Here is a 22,770-nt window from a genome sequence, read left to right on the forward strand (position 1 = left end):
ATTACAATTACTGCTTATATCTAAAGTTTATTATTTTTTTTTGTTCGAAAAATAAAAAATATATATTTCTAAATTATACTAGAGGCAAATTATTAGCCTTTATCCAAAAAATAGAAACACATGCTCAGAGGCTAGTAATATATATAAAAAGATTCCACTCTTTGAACTGAATTTTTATATGGTTTAAAAATACCGTCATTAATAAAGGGTGACTTCTCTTAAAGATTGGGTCATAATGTCAAATAACAAATTTCATTTTGAATTCAAAAAGAGAATTTGTAAATTAGGATTTTTTTTCCTTCAAATTCATCTTGTTATTCCCTAAAATTTAGTATTTTTATTCTTTTTACATCCCAATAAAAATAAAACACCCCCAATTTAAAAATAAAAAATTAAAAAATTAAGAGAACTCCTAAAATTTAGCATTTTTTTCCCCTTAGACTCATCATATTTTTCCTTCTCAAACTTTTCTCTATATCACTACACCATTTTCAAACACATGTTTAAAAAAAAATTACAATTATTGTTTATCTCTAAAATTTATCTTTTTTATTTGTTTGAAAAATAAAAATATATATTTCCAAATTTTAATAAATGCTAATTATTAACCTTTACAAAAAAAAATAAATAAATAAAAGAGCGTTTGAGCATGGGCAATGCATGTGCTTAGAGGCTGGTGTGTGTGTGTATATATATATCATCTCCTTTTTTTAATTTTGCAAATCAAATAAAAACTATGTAATAAGAGAGATAAAGATGATTCTATTGTAAATAAATTATGAAGAAATCTTACCAAAATGACATGATTCTATTGTAAATAAATTATGAAGACATGATTGTTTAATTAGGAGCACCTTTGAATATGCTTTTCACTAAAAGCTATAGGCCCTTTTAGGGTTTTGGTTATTAGTTTACGTACTCACTTTTGTATCACATTTCTTATTAACTTCACACATGATTTAGAGGCATCAGCTTGCAAAGTTTTTTGGAGATCATTTAGTATGTAAATCACATCAAGACAACTACCATACTTATTTATTTTCTTCAATAAATTGTGACACATATTTCAGGTTCCACGAAAAAGAAAAGAAAAAAAAAAATGATGTTACAAAAAGCAATGAGACGGTGCCAACACCTTAAACTGATTTACATCGATCCAAAATATGCAGATTTTCGTGGACTTGGAAGCACCTTTTTAGTGCGTTTAGATGACATGATTTGTGTATTTAGATTTGGATTTTGGTGATTAAAATTCAAATAGTTTGTTTGGATAGTTTAAAAAAGGTGAAGGATTTGGATTTGACAAATCCACAAAGTATTTTAAATGTTTAAAATGCTAGGATTTGAAATTACTCCTAAAATTAATGGATTTTAAATCAAGGCATGTAAAAATTCAAATTTATTAATTTAAAATTCAGATCCAAGTTTTCAAATGCAAACTAATAGAAAATTTTATTACATGCTGTGAATGTGTAATCACAGCATAATAAAGAATGTGTGACTATTATTATTCATTACTAATTAGCATACTAATGCCTCTAAAATCATGTGTAAAGTAAATAAGAAATATGATCCAAAAGTAAGTACGTGAACTATTGTAACCAAAACCCCAAAATTGAGTAAAAAGTATGTTCCAAAGTGCTCTCCTAAATCGGTCTGGGACTCTGGGTTAACAATCAATGATGTCATTTTGATAAGATTTATTCATAATTTATTTACAATAAAATCATCTTTATCTCTCTTGTTACATAGTTTTTATTTGATTTTCAAAACTACGAATGGAGATGATATATACGCGAATAGATTGTTAGAAAAATTCTAAAACTAATTTTATTGACAGTTTACATGAGGCACTAAAAATGATCTTGTTCCAATAAATGAATATTCTATAACTACATCAGTTCAATAAATAAATAAATAAATAACCACAACAGTATAAAGACTAGCAGAAGCTTTGCATGTTTAGTAGAACGTCCAGTCTCTTTTTTATGACTCTTTCCCTCTAAACCCACAGCCTGTGTCCGTAAAATAGTACAAAACAACTTAACTTTTAACAAGTCACATGTCTGTCGTATTATACCATGACTATATATAAAAGCTTTATAGTACCATTCTAGTAATCTCATGGCTTTAGCTTTACATACTCTTACTTATTCATAAAATAAAAAAAAAAAAAAAAAAAAAAAAAAAAAAAAAAAAAAAAAAAAAAAAAAAAAAAACACCCCCTTTCATATTTCTTTCTATGTTCCAATTATCTGGGGCCAATCATATCAATTCCTTAATCTCTCCCTTACGCTACCTTTGCAGGGAGGGAAAAAGAAGGTTATTTCTGGCGCCATTAAATTCTTGATCTAGAATAAGAAAAACATATTCCATAAGTAAAATCAATGCAGTGCAACAATACTAAATTGTTAGAAATTCAAGGACATGTTTGACACCTCTCACCAATTATAAGAAACAATATTTCAACCCAAGTATTGAAAGTCACTTTTATCTGGCTTGTATTCATCAGCATAATCATCATACTTTTTGGAGAAATCTGTATAATTGTCTTCTTCTTCCAAATTTTCAGGGTTGTCTCCTTCCATATCTTCATCAGCATCTTCAACATAATCTTCATCAGCATCTTCAACATAATTTTCATCTATCTCATAACATTCTTCATCATCATCCTCATCATCAACATAATCATAACATCCGTTTATGTGCTGCTCCTCCTCATCTGCTTCTACATCTCCAGGTTCAGAAAGCATTGTACGAGGGTCATTCATCTCTTCTGCAATTAATCCAAGCAACATCAGAGTCAAAACAGTATTATCACCATTATATTGGAAACAATCAAATTCTCAAGAATATACATAAACAAATATAGTGCAGACAATGAAAAGGAAATAGTGATAAAAGATGGGTTCTCTGCTTCCTGTTTAAACTGTACAAACCTACAACAACTCAAAACATAAAATCTCCAAAAGTAACATGGTGTACAAAAGGGAAAAAGGAAATACACAAGGACGAGAGTAAAATCATATGAAACTTTTTATTTTAGATATGTGAGAATAGGAGGGAAGGGTGTTTGTTAATGGGGCCAATGGATTCCCAAGGAACTAAAAATCCTCTAAACCCTCATGTTAAAACCAAATGAAGAAGTTGGAGCTCAAATCATAACTCTTGGAAGTAAAGAAAACCTTAAATCTTAACAGTCATACCGTTGACAAATAAAATCCACTTTAAAGCGTAGCTATTATCCTGAGACAACAAAAAAGGAGGAGGTTAGATTTATGAATTTGAGTTATAAAAAACTTACAAGAGCCAAAGAAAACTGCAACACAACTAAACTAGGCCCAACATGTGAGCTGACATTTCTATCTTAAGGTTTTAAAAAAAAGCATCAAGAGAACTAGTGGTGAAAAGTAAACTTCCTGCCATGTGAATTTCTTTCACTAATAACCACAAATAATGAGGGACAACATAGCCTGCTTCAAACAAAAGATCTGTTTCCTCAACAATATAGTCACAAACATACTCATGATAGAGGGATCCAGTACATGGTCAACCATGATTATCAACATGTTAACACAATATTTATCAGGATTGGCCAAATGCGTTCAAGGACCGTTATAAATCTCTCACACACACACACAAAGGAATGCTACCAGTCGATCAACTAAAAAGCAAGTCCAATCTAGGAATGATCAAAATTCATCTCCAATCTAAAAGGAAAGAGGCGTTGACAATGGAGGGAGGGGATGTTATATACCTACCAACCAACAATTCTTTTAATGGTAATAACTAATAACAGTGTTTAAAATCGCAAAAAGGTAATATCACCATGGCCAAGAATAGCAAGAAAAAAATATTTTGAACAAACAATAAGTCGGGAAGTGGTGAACTCACCTCATAATGTATCAACCGAATTATAGGAACTGTACAACCATCATTTTGTGGACTAACAGTTGGTCGTTTTATATCACGAAAGTCTTGAGCAACCTTATCTTGATCAAGCCCACTATTTGCAATTTGGTCTATAAGATCAGCACAGTAGTTGGACACTAGATCAGAAGATGCATAATATCTAGCAACCTCTGGAGAAAAAAATTAAATAAACATATCAAGAAAGGATGAATAGGGTAGGACACAAAAATAACATTAAATTTGAGTTGGGTGGCTCAAACTTATTATGGCACACACTACCTACCTTTTGGAGCCATAGGCTCTATAGATGTATCTAGTGATTGTTGCTGTTGCTGTCTGAAAGTAAAAAATAAAGAAAAAATTAAAATGAAAACAGAAACAAACTAACAAACAAAAAAAATTGTAAGTTCATTGAATTTTTATAACTTGAAGAGAGGAACTTTACATACATGGATGATGCAGGAGATGAAACATTTAGTTTCCTTTGCAATGAGTCTGACACATCTGCCGCAATTGTTGTTTCCTATTGATTAAGTCACATTTTTAAATTTATATATATATATAATTCATCAGAAAATAAGTTGACACAAACAATTTCAACAATTATAATTCTGGTAATCATATGAAACATCCAATTCTGTAAAATAGTAGACAATCAAATTCTAAAAAAAAAAATCACAGAATTCAAATAAATAAATAAATAATGCCCTTCTACTGTGAAAGCATCAACAAACCCAAATATCACATAGATTTGCTCAGTTGCAGAGAATAATAAACAAATTTACATTAAGCGAATTTATTATAAAAAAAAATCCTAAAACAGAAAAATTATAACTGAGAGTACAAAACCCCAGAATGAGCAAAACTAGAGAACTACAAAAGAGTAAACTCTACCAGATTACAACACTTTTTCTTGATATTTTTTTAATTAGACAAATAGAGTCCTACACAAACTGAGAATAAAAAACAAATTTGCATTGCATAATTTCAAAAAACAAAAGAAAAATCATAAAACTGAGCATTAATCATCCAAACCTAACCCACCCTAATAACCCTAAAAGATCAAACAATTATGCAACTTCTAAAGTCACAAATTTTCGAAACCCTAATTCCACAAATATCCGAAAATAATATATATATATATATATATATATATATATAAACTGAAGAAGAAGAAGAAATAGAAGAAGTAGTTTACCTCCATTCGCACGACAACGACTCTTTCTGTAGTCTCTCCTTCTCTGTCTCAGAAAAACAATAGCTACTTTTTGAAGTTTGAACATTGAAGAGGTAGACTTTAGATATAGATTTTGGGTTAGAAATACGGTCAATATGGAAATACACCAGGCCCAGGCTAAACAAGAATTTAATGTCGCTAGAAATTGAATCAAAAAATGTCGCTAGAAGTAAGTGGTATAAGGGAGAGATTGATTGGTCCCATAAATATGGAAGGAAATTAATTAATTTTTTTTATGAATAACAAAGAGGATGTAAATTGTGAAGCCACGAGATTACTAGAATGGTAATATAAAAGTTTTTTATTTTTTATTTTTTTTATGAACAATAAAAAGGTTCACACTTGTAATCATCGACCAGCCCACTTAAATTTGCATAACTCATGACATGGGGCATTCATGGGTGCATTGGAGCTATCTACATTGTGGCTTCACATTTTTTAGAAGTGACTCACCAAGCAATCAGGGACGGACCTAAGTGGGGCTTGGGCCTCTATTAGGTCCAATTTTTTATTTTTTGTTTTAGTTTTATGTATGTTATTTTTGTAGTTGGGTCCCAATTCAAAACCTTAGACCCTCCATTTTCCTCAATAAAGTCTAGCTAGCCTCATCGAAATAGTAACTATCCAACCCAAAAACTTAACTAAAACAATAAAAACATTCACAATAGTGATTGTATTTTAGCAAAAAAAAAAGGAAAAGAATATATTTTACCACCAAAGAACCAAAAAATCATGTGTTATTGGAGAGTGTAAAGCTATATTTTTTGTAACTACAATAAACTGATATAAATAACAGTTGACTGTAGCAAGTTATTAAAAATTAAATACAATATTTTATTAAGATTATATATTTTTCTTCAATTAAAAAACTCAAATTCTCTATTCCTTTATTATTTTAATGAGTTGTTTATATTATTTTAAATGAAGTGATAAAAAAATAGAATATTTGATATTGGGCGTATTGTAAAGTAAGGTGGTAAAATAAATAAAGTACCTTTTTGAGGTGCTAAAAGCTAAAATTTTTAGCACCGCCACTATAAATGCTCTAACTTAAAAAAAAAAAAAAAATCATAACCTGCCTAGTATTAAAAAAAACATTATTTTGTTTTTGTTGGTAATTGATTGCATCTTATTGTATTTAAAAACAACGATTTTGAGTATTTATAATTTTTTAATACTATATAAATGCCTATTTGGAGTTTTTTTCTTCTTTATATTCCGACTTCCACTAGCTTAAACTATGTTGGTTTGGTTCTATTATTATGGTATTTTTGCTGAGTTAGGGTTATAAAAATTGTTTGACTTAAAAACATGATTAATTGTTTGATCTATTAGGGTTAGGGTTAGGGTTAGTGTTAGTATACAATAATTGTTCTGTTTCTGGTTTTTTTTTTTTTTTTTGCTTACCTCTAGTACTTTTTTAATTAGGGATGAAATTTGTTACCCGACTTGACCCAACCTGATAAATAGTAGAATCGAGTTTGAGTATTTAAAATAAAACATGAACCGGGTCCAGGTTTTGGTAATACTCGGCCCGAACCTGGACTCGACCTGCTTAAATGCTAAATTACCAAAAAACCTCACACACACACACACACACACACACACACACACACACACTTGGGCCCAAATCTAGCATGGCTAAACGAGGTTCATGGGGTCCGACAAGGCGGGCATAAAAAAACCCGTTTATTGAACGGGCCAGGTTCGGGTAACAGGTCTGGGCCTGCAGGGCTGGTTAGGGCATGAAGAAACTAGGCTCGTTGCCATTTTTTTTTTTATGTTTTACTTTTAGACATGAGTTGAACATGCAACAATCTCCAGTTTCGTTTGTAGAACCTTTGGCTCTAAAAGGTGGGTAGTAGTGTGTGCCATAATAAGTTTGAGCCACTCAAATTTTTTTAATAATATATTTTTGTGTCTTACTCTATTTCATTTTATTTGATATATTTATTTGTTAAATTACAATTGTCCCAAAAACTTTTAAGATATAATAAATTTAATCATCTAACCATTGATTTCTAATATTATTCAATTTGTTTCTCCAGAGGTTGGTAGGCATTATGCATCTTCTATCACCTCCTGTCCTAAGCTTATAAATCAGCTTGCAAGTAGTGGGCTTGATCTAGATAAGATTGCTCAAAACTTCATAATCTAAAACGACCAATTGTTAGTCCACAAAATGAGGGTTGTACAGTTCCTATAATTCGGTTGATACATTATGAGGTGAGTTCAGTACTTCCCTGATATTTTCGCTCGATCGACTTATGTGTTGCAGTGTTCTTTGGCTTTTTTAAGTTTTTTATAATTCAAATTCATAAATCTAACTTCTTCTTCTTCTTCTTTTTTGTTGTCTTAGGATAATAGCTATGCTTTTTCCTTAAAAAAAAGGATAATAGCTATGCTTTAAAGTGGATTTTATTTGTCTTCGGTACGAATTTTAATACAAATGTTACTTTGGGTGTATATATATTCTCGAGATTTTGATTATTTCCAATGTATTGTTGATAATACTGTTTTGACTGTGATGTTGCTTGGATTAATTGCAGAAGAGTTGTATGTCCCTTGTAAGATGCGAGATAAGGATGAGCTTTGCGTAATAAAAGTTGAAGGTGGATATTGTGATGATGAAGATGAATGTTATGGGGGTAGTTGAAGATTTTGTTGAAGATGCTGATGAAGATATGGATGAAGACAATTTGGATGAAGTTGAAGATGAAGACAATTTTATAGGTGTCTACCAAAAGTATGACGATTATGCTGACGAATACAAGCCATTTTGCAATTTAATATGGATGCACTACATTGATTTTATTTATCGAACGTGTCTTGCTAATTCTAGGATCAAGAATTTAATGTCGCAAGAGTATCAAACTTTCAAGTGAATTTATATTAGATTGTCAGGAACAGGAGGAGACAGCAGCAAATAATGAGAAACAATCATAAGACACAATAGGACTACATGAGAGGGAGAGGGAGACATGTGTATAAAAGATTTGACACACCTCCAAATCAATAATCTATGCCGAGCATGTAGGTTCTTTGTTAGAATTTTATTTAGTATATATATATATGGTATTTTGTCAAAACTGGATTGGTGACTGGTGTTTTAGACATAAATTAACCAAAAACGAGTAAAAAAGATTATAAAAACAAAGAATTCTTATATATTGTTCATCATACAATGAGAAAAGTGAATATTATAAGAAGAATGTACCATAACTGTAATCTTTGTGAAGCTTGACAATCTATATAAAAAAAAAAAAAAAAAAAATTCCTTGAAAACAGAAAATACTTAGGTATTGTTAGAGCACAAAAAAATAGTGCTATCTCCTCTCACATTTATGGTGGACCCCACCATGAATTTAATAAGTGGACCCCACTATGAATATGAGAGGAAAAAAAATACTATTCTCCATACTCCGAAAATACCTAAAAATTACTCTTTAAAAACAATGAAAACCCCTTGACAAAAGTGTCATTGACTTTGAAAAGAGAGCAAATTGAACTTGAATGGGCCTACACCTGGGCTTTGTAGTTGTATTCTAGTAATGTAATGTATTATAAATCCGGTTTAAAACATTAATATTACTATTTTCGTGTGTGTTCTTTAATAAGCATTACTGTTTACTCAAAAAAATTGATGTTTATCTCACATTGGTTATGTGTGTTTAGTGTCCGCGGTTTACAACCTCAATTTACAACTACAAAGGTTAGGTCATTTTGCAGTTGTACTATAATTATATAATGTATTATAAACCCGGTTTAAAACACTAATATTACTATTTTCTTGTATATTCTCTAATAAGTATTACTGTTTACTAAAAAAAAAAAAAAAAAAGTCCTACCTCATCAAACTTCTTGTTCTAATTATTATAATTATAATTTTTTAAATTTTGGTATATTTGAAGAATTAGACTTTTGAAAATTTATGACTTTAGAAGGTGCTAAATTGTTTGATTTGATAGGGTTAGGTTTGGGTGAGAGTTCAGTTTTAGGCTTTTTCTTTTCTTTTCTTTTGAAATTATTTAATGCAAATTTGTTTATTATTTATTCTCAATTGTGTCTATGTGTTTAATTTCAAAAAATCAATTTTGGAATCTTCTGATGAGTTTAGTTGTGTTGCATCTTCAAAAAAAAAATAAGTGTTGTAATCTGTAGATTTTATTCTTTTGTAGTTCTCTAGTTTTGCTCATGCTGGAGTTTTGTACCCTTAGGTATAATTCCTCTGTTGTAGGATTTAAAAAAAAAAAAAAAAATCATGTAATGTAAATTTGTTTATTATTCTCTGCAACTAGGCAAAACTATGTGATATTTGGCTTTGTTGATGCTTTCACAGTAGATGACATTTTATTTATATATTTGAATTCTGTGATGTTTTTTCGAATTTGCTTGTCTACTATTGTACATAATTTCACTTGAATGTTTCTGTTAAAAAAATATTATGGAGAATAACAAATTGACTTTTAATGAGTCCACTTGAACATTATATTGAAGTGGTGAGAATCATTGAGTCCTACATAGGAAATGATAAAGAATATGAGTTTTGGGTTGGACATTAGGTTAAGCTTTAGGCATGTGTGGACTGGGCCATCTTGTCCAATTTATAATAATACTTTATTATTTTATTTTTTGAGTCTATAAATTAGTATACAACAATTATTTCTGAAACAGTGTGTTTGTTCAATAACGTTTATATTCATAATCCCTCATTCATGAAAAATAAGTTTTGGATAAACTCTTCCAGAGAAAATATTTTGTGTATTCATTTGAGTCAAAGAGAGAATAAGAGACATAGATTAGTTCGCAGAGTATGGACCTTGCAAGTTTCTTTGCCGTATTGTAGATCATTTTATCTTGGGAGGCAGACGTCCACGAGTTTCAAAGCACCATAGATGATGTGAGGGGTGAAATCTGCTTTAAGGAGATTGTGTCAAACACAAAACTTAATCTATATCATTCATTTTTCATGCATTTGGTTTGTGGCTTTTTAATTATTTGTAGATTTTTTCTTATATATACAGTATCTATTTATTGTTTTTGCCTATCACATCTATTTGTGTTATTGCTTATATTTAGATCTTTGTATTATTCTTTTTTTGTTTAATCACAAAAGTAAATTGTTGAAATATACCCAACAATTTCATCATGTTGATATAATTACCAGAATGATAATTGTTTAAATTATTATATGTCAACTTATTTTTTGATGATTTTCTTTTTTATATATATACAAAATGTGACTTAATCAATAGGAAACAACAATTGCCAAATATGTCTCAGAATCATTGCAAAGGAAGCTAAATGTTTCATGTCTTGCATCATCCATGTATGAAAAGTTCCTCTTCAAGTTATAAAAAATTCAAAGAACTTACAATTTTTTTTTTTCATTTTAATTTTTTCTTTATTTTTTTTTTTACTTTCAGACAGCAACAACAACAATCACTAGATTCATCTATGGAACGTATGGCTCCAAAAGGTAGATAGTGTGTGCCATAAAAAGTTTGAGCCACCCAACTCAAATTTAATGTTATTTTTGTTTGGCTAGGGTTTTGGACGAGGAGGTTTTGGTTGGTAGAGAGGGATTGGTTTTGGATTGGGATTTGGAGTTGGGATTGGATTTTTGAGTTGCGAGACTGATTTGGGTGTTTTCGATCGAGACTGGCCCTAACCCATCGCGGCTTCGAACCTTGAGTTGAATCAATCCTTGTACTTCTTTGTGATGAATGTTGATCAACTATAGCAAAATAAACCATTGTTTTTGGAGTTGAATGAGATGAAGAATTGTTAAGAAAAAGTGCAATGTTTCAGCAGTTTTATATGGTGGCATGTAGTGAGATTGAAGTGAGAGAGTTTCTGGAATTTTTTAGTTTCTTGGAGGAGGAAGTGGAAAAGAATATATATTGTGTATAGGGCAAGGAATAGTTACTTAACTTACAGAGTTACCTTGGGAAAAGAATTACAAATAATTGAAGATTAAGCCCTCTATGCATTGGTGTAATTTTGATTTTATATGCTAAAAGTTTAAACTTTTGATCTGGTTCATAGAAGCTATATATGTTTGAACGGGTGGCTAATGTGGCTTTCTTACTATGCTACACTTCCAACTTAAGACCCCATTGATGAAGTATAAGGAATGCTAATACGACACTAGTAGGGGATGGGTAACTCAAACCCAAAATGTTTAGAATAATGGAATTTTGTTGGTCTAAGGCCCAAGCCATTAAGCTACTAATAGCAGTGGTGATATCTTCTACGTTTGTATTTGTTTTGATTTTATAAACTCTAAACTTGGATTATTTTGATTTATACCTATAGTTGATTTGATTGATCTAACACTTAATAGATAGTGAAGCAGGACACATTAACACATTGACAAAAAATGAGTTGATCCAAATTATAATAAAAAATTTGAAAATTTAAGGGAAAAAAATCAAAACTTGTGTAATGTGCAATTTATTAGTGAAAGAGTTACTATATGAATCCTGAGAATGGAATTGTTAGATGGGGACCCGAGTGGGTGGGTGGAGATGCTGACATGGAAGGATGAAGGCCGGCGGCGCCAGCGATGGTTGTGGGCTACTAAGTAATAATTGGGATCAATCATAGTTACGTGAGGAAGATATGTAGTGTAGGGGATAAGGAAACCAAATTGGGTTTATGAGGAACAAAAAGGTTTTCTTTATGTGCCCCGAAGTGGTCACACACTTACACTTGAGTCTAAAGCAGAGGTGAAAAGGCAAAATTCATTGTTTTCCCAAACCGTGGTTAACAAAAGCGCAACTATCATCTTGATCTTTTTGGACAAGCTGATTGATTTCTCACCGACAAAAATACTTTAAATCAATCCACACCCATAATTAGAACATGGATGCCAGTTCTTATAATTAATGGTACCAATTATACAATTGAAGCATTAATTTAAAGAACCCTAAAATCTTAATCATCAGCCAAGAAACCTGATTTCAAAACGTCTTATTTTACAAGATTTTGGCAAAATATGGTCTAATGGTTGTGTAATTTTTTTTTTTTGTCTATTTATCTTTTATATATTATATTTAATATACTTACTTTTCAAAACACTTGACGTCACATCGAATTATCAATTTTACACTAGTTTTCATTATATATATATATATATATATATATTTAATATTAATTTTGTTAATTGTTTCTCTTTTTCCATAAACAACAATATCATTTTTTACACAACTTTGCATGGTTTGATGTGGGTGAATTTTAGACTTGGTTGGCTTGTTGTACCTTTTTTATTATACAAGCACTAATATGAGTGCTCCAAATTATCAAAAGTTTTATAATAAAAAAAATGATATTGTCTAATTTATTTTATGAGAAGAACCAATATTTGAAATTTTGAATCCCCTCCCCCACTTATATTAATTGAATTATCAAAAGAAATCAATTCAAAATTTCTTTTTTCGCATTTCAAGTAACATTTTAATAAAATCATATCAAACCATACTCTTATAAATCTATTAAATTTCGATAAACCATGATAAATTAGGGGAAAATATGTATATAAACATTAAATCAAGAAATATTAGGTTCAAACGCTTTAATTCTAAGAAAATGAAAGAGAACAAGCTAGAGTTGGTAGCATTGACGGCATACATATGTGACATACCTATTGACCCCTCATGACCCCACAGGCCTATGACCCCACAGGCCTCAGATTGCTACAAAAATGCTCTATATAAAGTCCCTACCCCTTCAAAGTTCAAAACCTTAGGATTGGGATTTGGGTTTGTTTCGCCTAGATAAGTAAATAGAAAATGAAGAGTTAGAGTGACACATACACAAAAAAATTGATATGTAGTTTTTTTTTGGCAAAAATGCAAAACTGACTCTCTAACTTTTAGCTTTTGTCATTTCAATCCTCTAACTTTGAGTTTTGTCATTTCAATCCTCTAAGTTTCAAGTTTTGTCAATGTAGTATTCTGTTAGGTATCAATTACTCCTCAGTTAAGTTTGGCCTTTTTTTTTTCTTTTCTTTTTTAATAATTTTCGTAATTAAAAGGAAAAAAAAAAATTTGTAAAAAAAAAATGTAAGTGGAACGACGTTGTTCCCCTTCCCCTAAAATCAAAACCGGAAAACGGAAAAATCTCAATCTCTCTCTCAAGATCAGTCTCTCTCTCAAATCCACCATCATATATGCATATGCTTTAAAGCAAACAACCACCAAATCTCAAAATTTCAACAAACCAACCCATAACACACAAACAAACCCTGAAGCAAATTCACACCAAAGAGAGCTGCAATCCCATTGACGATCACGATCTGGCACAGTACCACCAAGCCCATCGACCCATGCTTACAGAAGGTAACCTAATACAGCTCCATTTGAGTTACCCACCTTCTTTAGCTTGTGAAGATGATCCTAACCAACCCATCTTAAAAACAAAACCTAGACCCGACCAAAAACAAAAACCAACTCAGTTTTTTTGCCTAACCCTAACCCAGACCCAGCCCAAAACCATCTACAGTTCGGCCAGAAAAAACCCCGTTGGTGGTGGCCGATGTGAGAGGCTGGATTTGAGAAGCTGCGGAATCTGTTTAGGGCTTTTTGGCTAAGGAGTGAGGATATTATTTTGCCGTGGGTTTAATGAGAGCCGGGTTAAGTTTTATTAGGGTTAAAGTTTACTCGGTTTTGGTCACGGGTATTTTCGGTATGCTATAGAGAGAGTAGAGAACCGGGGGGGGGGGCAGAGGCTAAGGATGGAAACTGAAGGGGCGGACCTTCCATGTTTTCTTTTTTCAGCTTTTTATTTTTTATTTTCTTTTAATTACGAAAATTATTTTTTCAAAAAAAGGGGTCAAACTTAACGGCAAAAGTAACTGAGACCTAATAGAATACTACATTGATCAAAATTAAAACTTAGAAGACTGAAATGACAAAACTGAAAGTTAGAGGACTGAAATGACAAAAACTAAAAATTAGAGGGTCAGTTTTGCATTTTTGCCTTTAAAAAAAAAAAAATGAATTGATATGTAGTTATGAAATATTTATTTTATTGGAACAAGATCATTTTCAGTACTTTAAGTTAATTTGTTTGTAAAATTATTTTTAGAAATTTTTAATATATATCTATACTATTCTATATTATATATAAAAGGATTCTCTTCTTTCAATTGGACTTTCATGTGGTTTAAAAATATCCACATTAATGGATGGTAACTTCATTTAGAAATAGAGTCATAAATGTCAAATACAAATTTCATTTTGAATTAAAAAAGAGAACTCCTAAAATTTAGGATTTTTTCCTTCACGTTCAAAAAAGAAATTACAACTACTATTTATCACTAAAGTTTATCATTTTTATTTGTTTGATTTTTTTTTTCTAAATTATAATAAATACAAAGTATTAACCTTTACTTAAAAAAATAGAAGAGCTCACGTGCATGCTTAGAGGCTAGTCTATACTATCTATAATAGGATTCATCTCTTTGAACTGGACATTTATTTGGTTCAGAAATACCCTTAAACTTTACGTTTAATAAGAAAAAACTTGACCACTGCACACCCTTGGTGCGGTGGTCACTTCACAAGTATAAGTGCTTGTGGGGTGTGGGGGGTAAGGGTCAGGGTTTAAGTCTCCAGGAGGGAGTTTCATACGCATATTACATATACACTTAGATTAGGCTAGAGTGAAAATTCTATCTTGTATAAAAAAAAATAAAAAAAATAAAAAAAAAAGGAAAAAACTTGAGGATAATCTAGTAAAAATATATCTCCAACTCTATTTAAAATACCAACAAAATTGGACACTCTCGTACTATTCCATGTTTTCAAAACAAACTTATCCAAAAAATTTTAAAAAAATTATGACACTAGGAAAAAAAAAAAAGCCTCATTGCAGGCGTAAAGCGCATGTAATGAGGCTAGTCTATACTGTATATAAGAGGATTTTCCTCTTTTAATTGTACTTTTATGTGGTTCAAAAATACTCTCATTAGTGAAAGGTAACTTAATTTAGAAATAGAGTCATAAATTTCAAATAACAAATTTCATTTTGAATTTAAAAAGAGAATTCCTAAAATTTAGAAATTTTTTCCTTTCATGTTCAAAAAAGAAATTATATTTACTGCTTATTTCTAAAGTTTAGCATTTTTATTTGTTTGAAAAATTTAAAAAAAAAATTCTAAATTATAATAGATGTAAATTATTAACTTTTACCCAAAAAAATAGAAGAGCCTCTGAGCACGCGCTTGAGGGTGTGCTCAGAGGCTAGTATATATATAAGAGGATTCCTTTATTTGAACTGGACTTTTATATGATTCAAAAATACCTTTATTAATGAAATGTAATTTCTCTTCGAAATAAGGTTATAAATGTCAAATAACAAATCTCATTTTGAATTAAAAAATAGAACTTCTAAAATTTAGGATTTTTTTCCCTTCATGTTCATCTTTTTATTCTCTAAAATTTAGCATTTTTATAGTAAAACACAATAATTTTAAAAAACAAAAAACTAAGATAACTCTAAAATTTAGCTTTCTTTTCCTTCACGTTCATCTTATTTTTCCTTATCTCAAAGTTTAACCTTTTTATTTATTTGAAAAATTATATATTTCTAAATTATAATAAATACAAATTATTAACCTTTACTCAAAAAAATAGAAAAGCATTTGAGAACGCGTAACGCCCGTGTTTAGAGGCTATTATATATATAAGAGGATTCCTCTCTTTTAACTGGATTTTTATATGGTTCAAAAATACCCTCATTAATGAAGGATATTTTCATTTAGAAATAGAGTCATAAATGTCAAATAAGAAATTTTATTTTGAATTCAAAAAGAGAATTCCTAAAATTTGGGATTTTTTTTTTCCTTTCACTTTCAAAAAAAAAAAAATTACAGTTACTGTTTATATCTAAAGTTTATTCTTTTTATTTGTTTGAAAAATAAATATTTCTAAATTATACTAGAGGCAAGTTATTAACCTTTATCAAAAAAAAAGAAAAAAAGAAAAAGAAAGAGAAGATCCTCTAAGCACATGTGTTTATATGGTTAAAAAAAAAAAAAAAAACTATGTAATAAGAGAGATAAAGATGATTTTATTGTAAATAAATTATGTAGAGATCTTACCAAAATGACATGATTGTTTACCCAGAGTGCCAGACCGATTTAGGAGCACCTTTGAACATGCTTTTCACTAAAAGCTATTGGCCCTTTTAGGGTTTTGGTTATTAGTTTACGTACTCACTTTTGTATCACATTTCTTATTAACTTCACACATGATTTAGAGGTATCAGCTTGCAAAGTGTTTTGGAGAGTTCATTCCATATGTAAATCACATCAAGACAACTACCATACTTATTTATTTTCTTCAATAAATTGTGATACATATTTCAGGTTCTACGAAAAAGAAAAGAAAAAAAAAATGATGTTACAAAAAGCAATGATAAGGTGCCAACACCTTAAACTGATTTACATAGATCCAAAACATGCAGATTTTCGTAGACCTGAAGCACCTTTTTAGTGCGTTTGGATGACATGATTTGGGCATTTAAATTTGGATTTTGGTGATTAAAATTCAAATAGTTTGTTTGGATAGTTTAAAAAAGGTCAAGGATTTGGATTTGACAAATTTACAAAGTATTTTAAATGTTTAAAATGCTAGGATTTGAAATAACTTCTAAAATAAATGGATTTGAAATTAAGGCATGTAAAAATTCAAAATTTATTAATATAAAATTCAAATCCAAATTTTAAAATGCAAACTAATAAAAATTTTTATTACACGCCGTGAATGTGTAATCACTGCATAATAAAGAATGTGTAACTATTACTATTCATTACTAAGCAAACTGATGCCTCTAAATCATGTGCAAAGTTAATAAGAAATATGACCCGGCCCAAAAGTAAGTACGTGAACTATTGTAACCAAAACCCCAAAATGGAGTAAAAAGTATGTTCCAAGGTGCCCTCCTAAATCGGTCTGGGACTCTGGGTTAACAATCAATGATGCCATTTTGATAAGATTTCTTCATAATTTATTTACAATAAAATCGTCTTTATCTCTCTTGTTACATAGTTTTTATTCGATTTTCAAAATTAAGAATGGAGATAATATATACGCGAAGAGATTGTTAGAAAAATTCTAAAACTAATTTTATTGACAAGTTAACATGAGGCACTGAAAATGATCTTGTTCCAATAAATGAATATTCCATAACCACATCAGTTCAATAAATAAATAAATAACCACACAACAGTATAAAGACTAACAAAAGCTTTGCAGAACGTCTAGTCTCTTTTTTATGACTCTTTCCCTCTAAATCCACAGCCTGTGTCTGTAAAATAGTACAAAACAACTTAACTTAATCATTAAAAAAAAAAAAAAAAAACCCTCTTTCATATTTCTTTCAATTATCTGGGGCCAATCATATATAGGGGTGTCCACAGGTCGGTCCGGGTCGGGTTTATGCCCAACCCGCGACCGACCCGATGACATCGGGTTTCCGACGAGAAGACCCGCCGCCGACCGCGAAAACCCACAGGTGAAGTCGGATCGGACCCGGTTGGTCGGCGGTCGGGTCAGTCGAAGTTGAAAATATGCTGCCAGAGGTTCAAATTGACGGCAACTACGTGTTTTTTAGCCGGATCTTCACCGGATTTGAGCAAAACCACTCGATCTGAGCAAAATAACACCATATCTTCGTCGGATTTGAGGAAAACCCACCGGATCTTAGCAAAAAATTACCAGATTTTCGTTGGATTTGAGAAAAATGCACCAGATTTGTGCTGTATTTGAGCGAAACCCAGTAAACTGTAGCCGGATATGAGCAAAAATGAGGAGATCTGAGCGAAAATTAGTATGTTTTCGTCGGATTGGAGGCAGATTTGGCCTTTAGCCTGTCGGATCGGGTGGCTCGGTTTTTGGAGAAGGAGATCCGCCATCCGACCCGTCGGCATCGGTTTTGAACCTCTGAGACCCGTCGTCGACCACCTCTCTCCTCGGGTCGGACGGTTTCGGTTCGGGTAGCTCCGGGTCGGATGGGTTTTGAGGGTCACGGGTGGGTGTGGACAGCCCTAATCATATCAATTCCTTAATCTCTCCCTTACACTACCTTTGCAGGGAGGGAAAAAGAAGGTTATTTCTGGCGCCATTAAATTCTTGATCTAGAATAAGAAAATTTAACATATTCCATAAGTAAAATCAATGCAGTGCATCAATACTAAATTGTTAGAAATTCAAGGACATGTTTGACACCTCTCACCAATTATAAGAAACAATATTTCAACCCAAGTATTGGAAGTCACTTTTATCTGGCTCGTATTCATCTGCATAATCATCATACTTTTTGGAGAAATCTATATAATTGTCTTCTTCTTCCAAATTTTCAGGGTTGTCTCCTTCCATATCTTCATCAGCATCTTCAACATAATTTTCATCTATCTCATAACATTCTTCATTATCATCCTCATCATCAACATAATTATAACATCCATTTATGCACGACGCTCCTCCTCATCTGCTTCTATATCTTCAGCTAGCATTGTACAAGGGTCATTCATCTCTTCTGCAATTAATCCAAGCAACATCAGAGTCAAAACAGTATTATCACCATTACATTGGAAACAATCAAATCCTCAAGAATATACATAAACAAATATAGTGCAAACAATGAAAAGGAAATAGTGATAAAAGATGGGTTCTCTGATTCCTGTTTAAACTGTACAAGCCTACAACAACTCAAAACATAAAATCTCCAAAAGTAACATGGTGTACAAAAGGGAAAAAGGAAATACACAAGGACGAGAGTAAAATCATATGAAACTTTTTATTTTAGATACGTGAGAATAGGAGGGAAGGGTGGTTGTTAATGGGGCCAATGGATTCCCAAGGAACTAAAAATCCTCTAAACCCTCATGTTAAAACCAAATGAAGAAGTTGGAGCTCAAATCATAACTCTTGGAAGTAAAGAGAACCTTAAATCTTAACAGTCATACCGTTGACAAATAAAATCCACTTTAAAGCGTAGCTACTATCCTGAGACAACAAAAAAGGAGGAGGTTAGATTTATGAATTTGAATTATAAAAAACTTACAAAAGCCAAAGAAAACTGCAACACAACTAAACTAGGCCCAACATGTGAGCTGACATTTCTATCTAAAGGTTTAAAAAAAAAAAGCATCAATAGAACTAGTGGTGAAAAGTAAACTTCCTGCCATGTGAATTTCTTTCACTAATAACCACAAATAATGAGGAACAACATGGCCTGCTTCAAACAAAAAATCTGTTTCCTCAACAATATAATCACAAACATACTCATGATAGAGGGATCAAGTACATGGTCAACCATGATTATCAACATATTAACACAAAATATTTATCAGGATCAGCCAAATGCGTTCAAGGAACGTTATAAATCTCACACACACGCGCACACACACACAAAGGAATGCCACCAGTCAATCAACTAAAAAGCAAGTCCAATCTAGGAGTGATCAGAATTCATCTCTAATCTAAAAGGAAAGAGGCGTTGAATTTTGCTACAATGGATGGAGGGGATGTCATATACCTACCAACCAACAATTCTTTTAATGGTAATAACTAATAACAGTGTTTAAAATCGCAAAAAGGTAATATCACCATGGCCAAGAATAGCAAGACAAAAATATTTTGAGCAAACAATAAGTCGGAAAGTGGTGAACTCACCTCATAATGTATCAACCGAATTATAGGAACTGTACAACCATCATTTTGTGGACTAACAGTCGGTCGTTTTATCACAAAAGTCTTGAGCAAACTTATCTTGATCAAGTCCACTATTTGCAATTTTGCGTATTAGACCAGCACAGCATGTGGACACTAGATCAGAAGATGCATAATACCTAGCAACCTTTGGAGAAAAAAATTAAATAAACATATCAAGAAAGGATGAATAGAGTAGGACACAAATAACATTAAATTTGAGTTGGGTGGCTCAAACTTATTATGGCACACACTTCCTACCTTTTGGAGCCATAGGTTCTATAGATGTATCTTGTGATTGTTGCTGCAGTTGCTGTCTGAAAGTGAAAAAATAAAAAATTGTAAGTTTACATACATAAATTGTAAGTTCATTGAATTTTTATAACTTGAAGAGGAACTTTACATACATGGATGATGCAGGAGATGAAACATTTTGCTTCCTTTGCAATGATTCTGATACAGCTGTTGCAATTGTTGTTTCCTATTGATTAAGTCACATTAAAAAAAAAAAAAAAAAAAAATTCCTCAGAAAATAAGTTGACATAAAAAATTATAATAATTATAATTCTGGTAATCATATGAAACATCCAATTATGTACAATAATAGACAATCAAATTCAAGAAAACATCACAGAATTCAAGTTAAAAAAAAAGGCCCTTCTATTGTGAAAGCATCAACAAACCCAAATATCACATAAATTTGCTTAGTTGCAGATAGGGGTGGCAATTGGGTGGGTTGGGTATGATTTGGGTTGGGCCATAAAAGAGTAGGGTATATAATTATCCACTTATCCATTAATGACCCATTTAAATTTTTTTTTAATAACCATTATCTACCCAACTCATTTAATCTGAAACCTATGAAGCACAGACGCGGCTGGGAGGGTGCCGCACCGGAGTACGACGTGGCTGCTCGCTATCGATGCTGTGTCTGAGTTTTTTTTTTTTTTTTTCTCGGATTCGCGACGACATGGCTTGATTCGCGCCGAACCGGGCATATTTCGGCCAGAATAGGGCCGTATCGGTCGAATCGGGTCAAATCGACCGACGACTGAAATGGTCTAAACAGGCCGAAATCAGCCTTGAATCATGCCGGAACAGCCAAAATCAACTTTGAATGATGCCCAAACACCCCAAATCTGTCCTTCTTCAATTTTATTTTGAATATTTGTTGCATCTTTTGTGTTTTTTTTTTTTGTTTTGTGTTTCTTGCCTTCTTCTTTCTTTGTTTTGTGAATCAAGGCATAGTAATGTGTTTTTTTAAGAATATTTTAATAGTAAATATATATAGAAAATAAAATAAAAATATTTTTAATAATTTTTTAATTGCCACACCTCGCCGCACCTGCACCATATATACTTTTTCAAAAATTGTCAAGTTTCGCACTCGCACCTGCACCAGAATCCAGAAACGCACCCGTGCTTTATAGTCTGAAACCCACCCATTTAACCCATTATAAAATTCATATTCATCAAATCAATGAGAAATTCTCTTACCCGTGAAAATTTTTCTCATCCATAATATTAATTAAATTATAAGAATTGAGGAATCATTCTCAAATCTCTATCCACCTTGACCTTAAATGTGCAAAACTGCAAATCATATAGATTTATCAATCCAAAACTAATTCAAATTTCCCCCAGAAAAATTTTTCCCTCAAAACAAATTGTGCCCTAAAACAGAGCAAAATAGCAAATGCACAAACGCCAAACTGAACCTAAGCTAGCTATTTTTTCCTTTCTCCTAACTTTTCTTGGCATCCAAACATAGGATTAGTAAAAATTTAAGGAAAATATAGAGTAATTACAGATTTGCAAGACATATTTGAGTGGATGAGATCCACAATTTTGATACCATGGAGTCCGAATCATAGCACATATTCTTGGATCCCTCCAATGTTGCTTTTAACACCATGAATCCAAATCATAGCCGAACAATGTTTCCCCCAATTTTTGTTCTATGATCTTCTTCTTTCTACATGAGTGAGTGAGGTTTTGTGTGTGTTTTACAGGGCAGAGTCAAAGAGAGAGAGTTGTTTAGATTTTGTCTTGTTTGGTAGCTGAGAAAACACCTAAGAAAATGGAGGAGAAAATTTTCACTTAGATGCAAGAAGTGGCCGCTGGAGCTGCTGTGATGTTTTCTTATTAATTAGGGTTTTTGGCTTTTTGTTTTTGTTATTTATTATTTTTTTATAATTAATTAAATTTTAAATGAGCAAAACTAGAGAACTACAAAAGAGTAAAATCTAACAGATTACAACACTTTTTATTGATATTTTTTAAATTAGACACAAACTTAGAGAATAATAAACAAAGTTGCATTGCATAGCATAATTTCCAAAAACAAAAGAAAAATCATAGAACTGAACATTATTCATATAAAGGTAACCCACCCTAATAACCCTAAAAGATCAAACAATTAAGCACCTTCTAAAGTCACAAATATTCAAAACCCTATTTCTGCAAATATCCCAAAATAATATATATATATATATATATATATTGTGAAGAAGAAGAAGAAATAGTTCACCTCCATTCACTCAACACCTCCTCTTTCTGTAGTCTCCCCCTTTTCTTCGTCAGAAAAACAATTGGCACGATTAGGAGTTCGAACAATGAAGAGGTAGGCTTATATTACAGATAGATAGATAGATAGATAATGGTGATACGTATCCTCTGTGTTTGTATTTATTTCAAAATTTTGTTTATAATTTGGATAGACTCTTTTTTTGTCAACGTGTTAATATGTATTGTAGTTCATCAAAAAAAAAAAAAAACGTGTGTAATGTGCCATTTATTAGTAAAAGAATTACTATAGGAATCCTGAAAATGGAATTGTTAGATGGGGACCCAAGTGGGTGGGTGGAGATGCCGACATGGAAGGATGAAGGGCGGTGCTGG

The 22,770-nt window shown here is 31.5% G+C and overlaps 1 protein-coding gene and 1 long non-coding RNA gene across 4 annotated transcripts; both read right to left on the minus strand.

Moving 5' to 3' along the window:
• Positions 1-2,174: 2,174 nt before the first annotated feature.
• LOC115972421 lies at positions 2,175-18,605 on the minus strand. The gene is made up of 2 exons (XR_004087478.1): positions 18,242-18,605; positions 2,175-2,299 (listed from the first exon to the last, which is right to left on the minus strand). It is a non-coding gene; the product is annotated as an uncharacterized LOC115972421 (long non-coding RNA).
• On the minus strand, positions 2,353-5,366 carry LOC115972420 (HIV Tat-specific factor 1 homolog). Of its 3 annotated transcripts, none has more exons than XM_031092705.1 (6): positions 5,111-5,366; positions 4,362-4,416; positions 4,196-4,248; positions 3,895-4,022; positions 3,207-3,246; positions 2,353-2,776 (listed from the first exon to the last, which is right to left on the minus strand). In XM_031092705.1, exons 1-6 carry the CDS (start codon positions 5,193-5,195, stop codon positions 2,466-2,468), a joined length of 672 nt encoding a protein of 223 aa, XP_030948565.1. In that variant the 5' UTR covers positions 5,196-5,366; the 3' UTR covers positions 2,353-2,465. The 3 variants fall into 3 exon arrangements, with proteins under 3 accessions (XP_030948565.1, XP_030948563.1, XP_030948564.1); XM_031092703.1 differs by having other exon boundaries at positions 3,895-4,082; positions 5,111-5,359; XM_031092704.1 differs by having other exon boundaries at positions 3,895-4,082; positions 4,362-4,435; positions 5,111-5,204.
• Positions 18,606-22,770: the final 4,165 nt, after the last annotated feature.

Source organism: Quercus lobata, chromosome 12 (assembly GCF_001633185.2).
Source record: "Quercus lobata isolate SW786 chromosome 12, ValleyOak3.0 Primary Assembly, whole genome shotgun sequence".
Taxonomy (NCBI): Eukaryota; Viridiplantae; Streptophyta; class Magnoliopsida; order Fagales; family Fagaceae; genus Quercus; species Quercus lobata.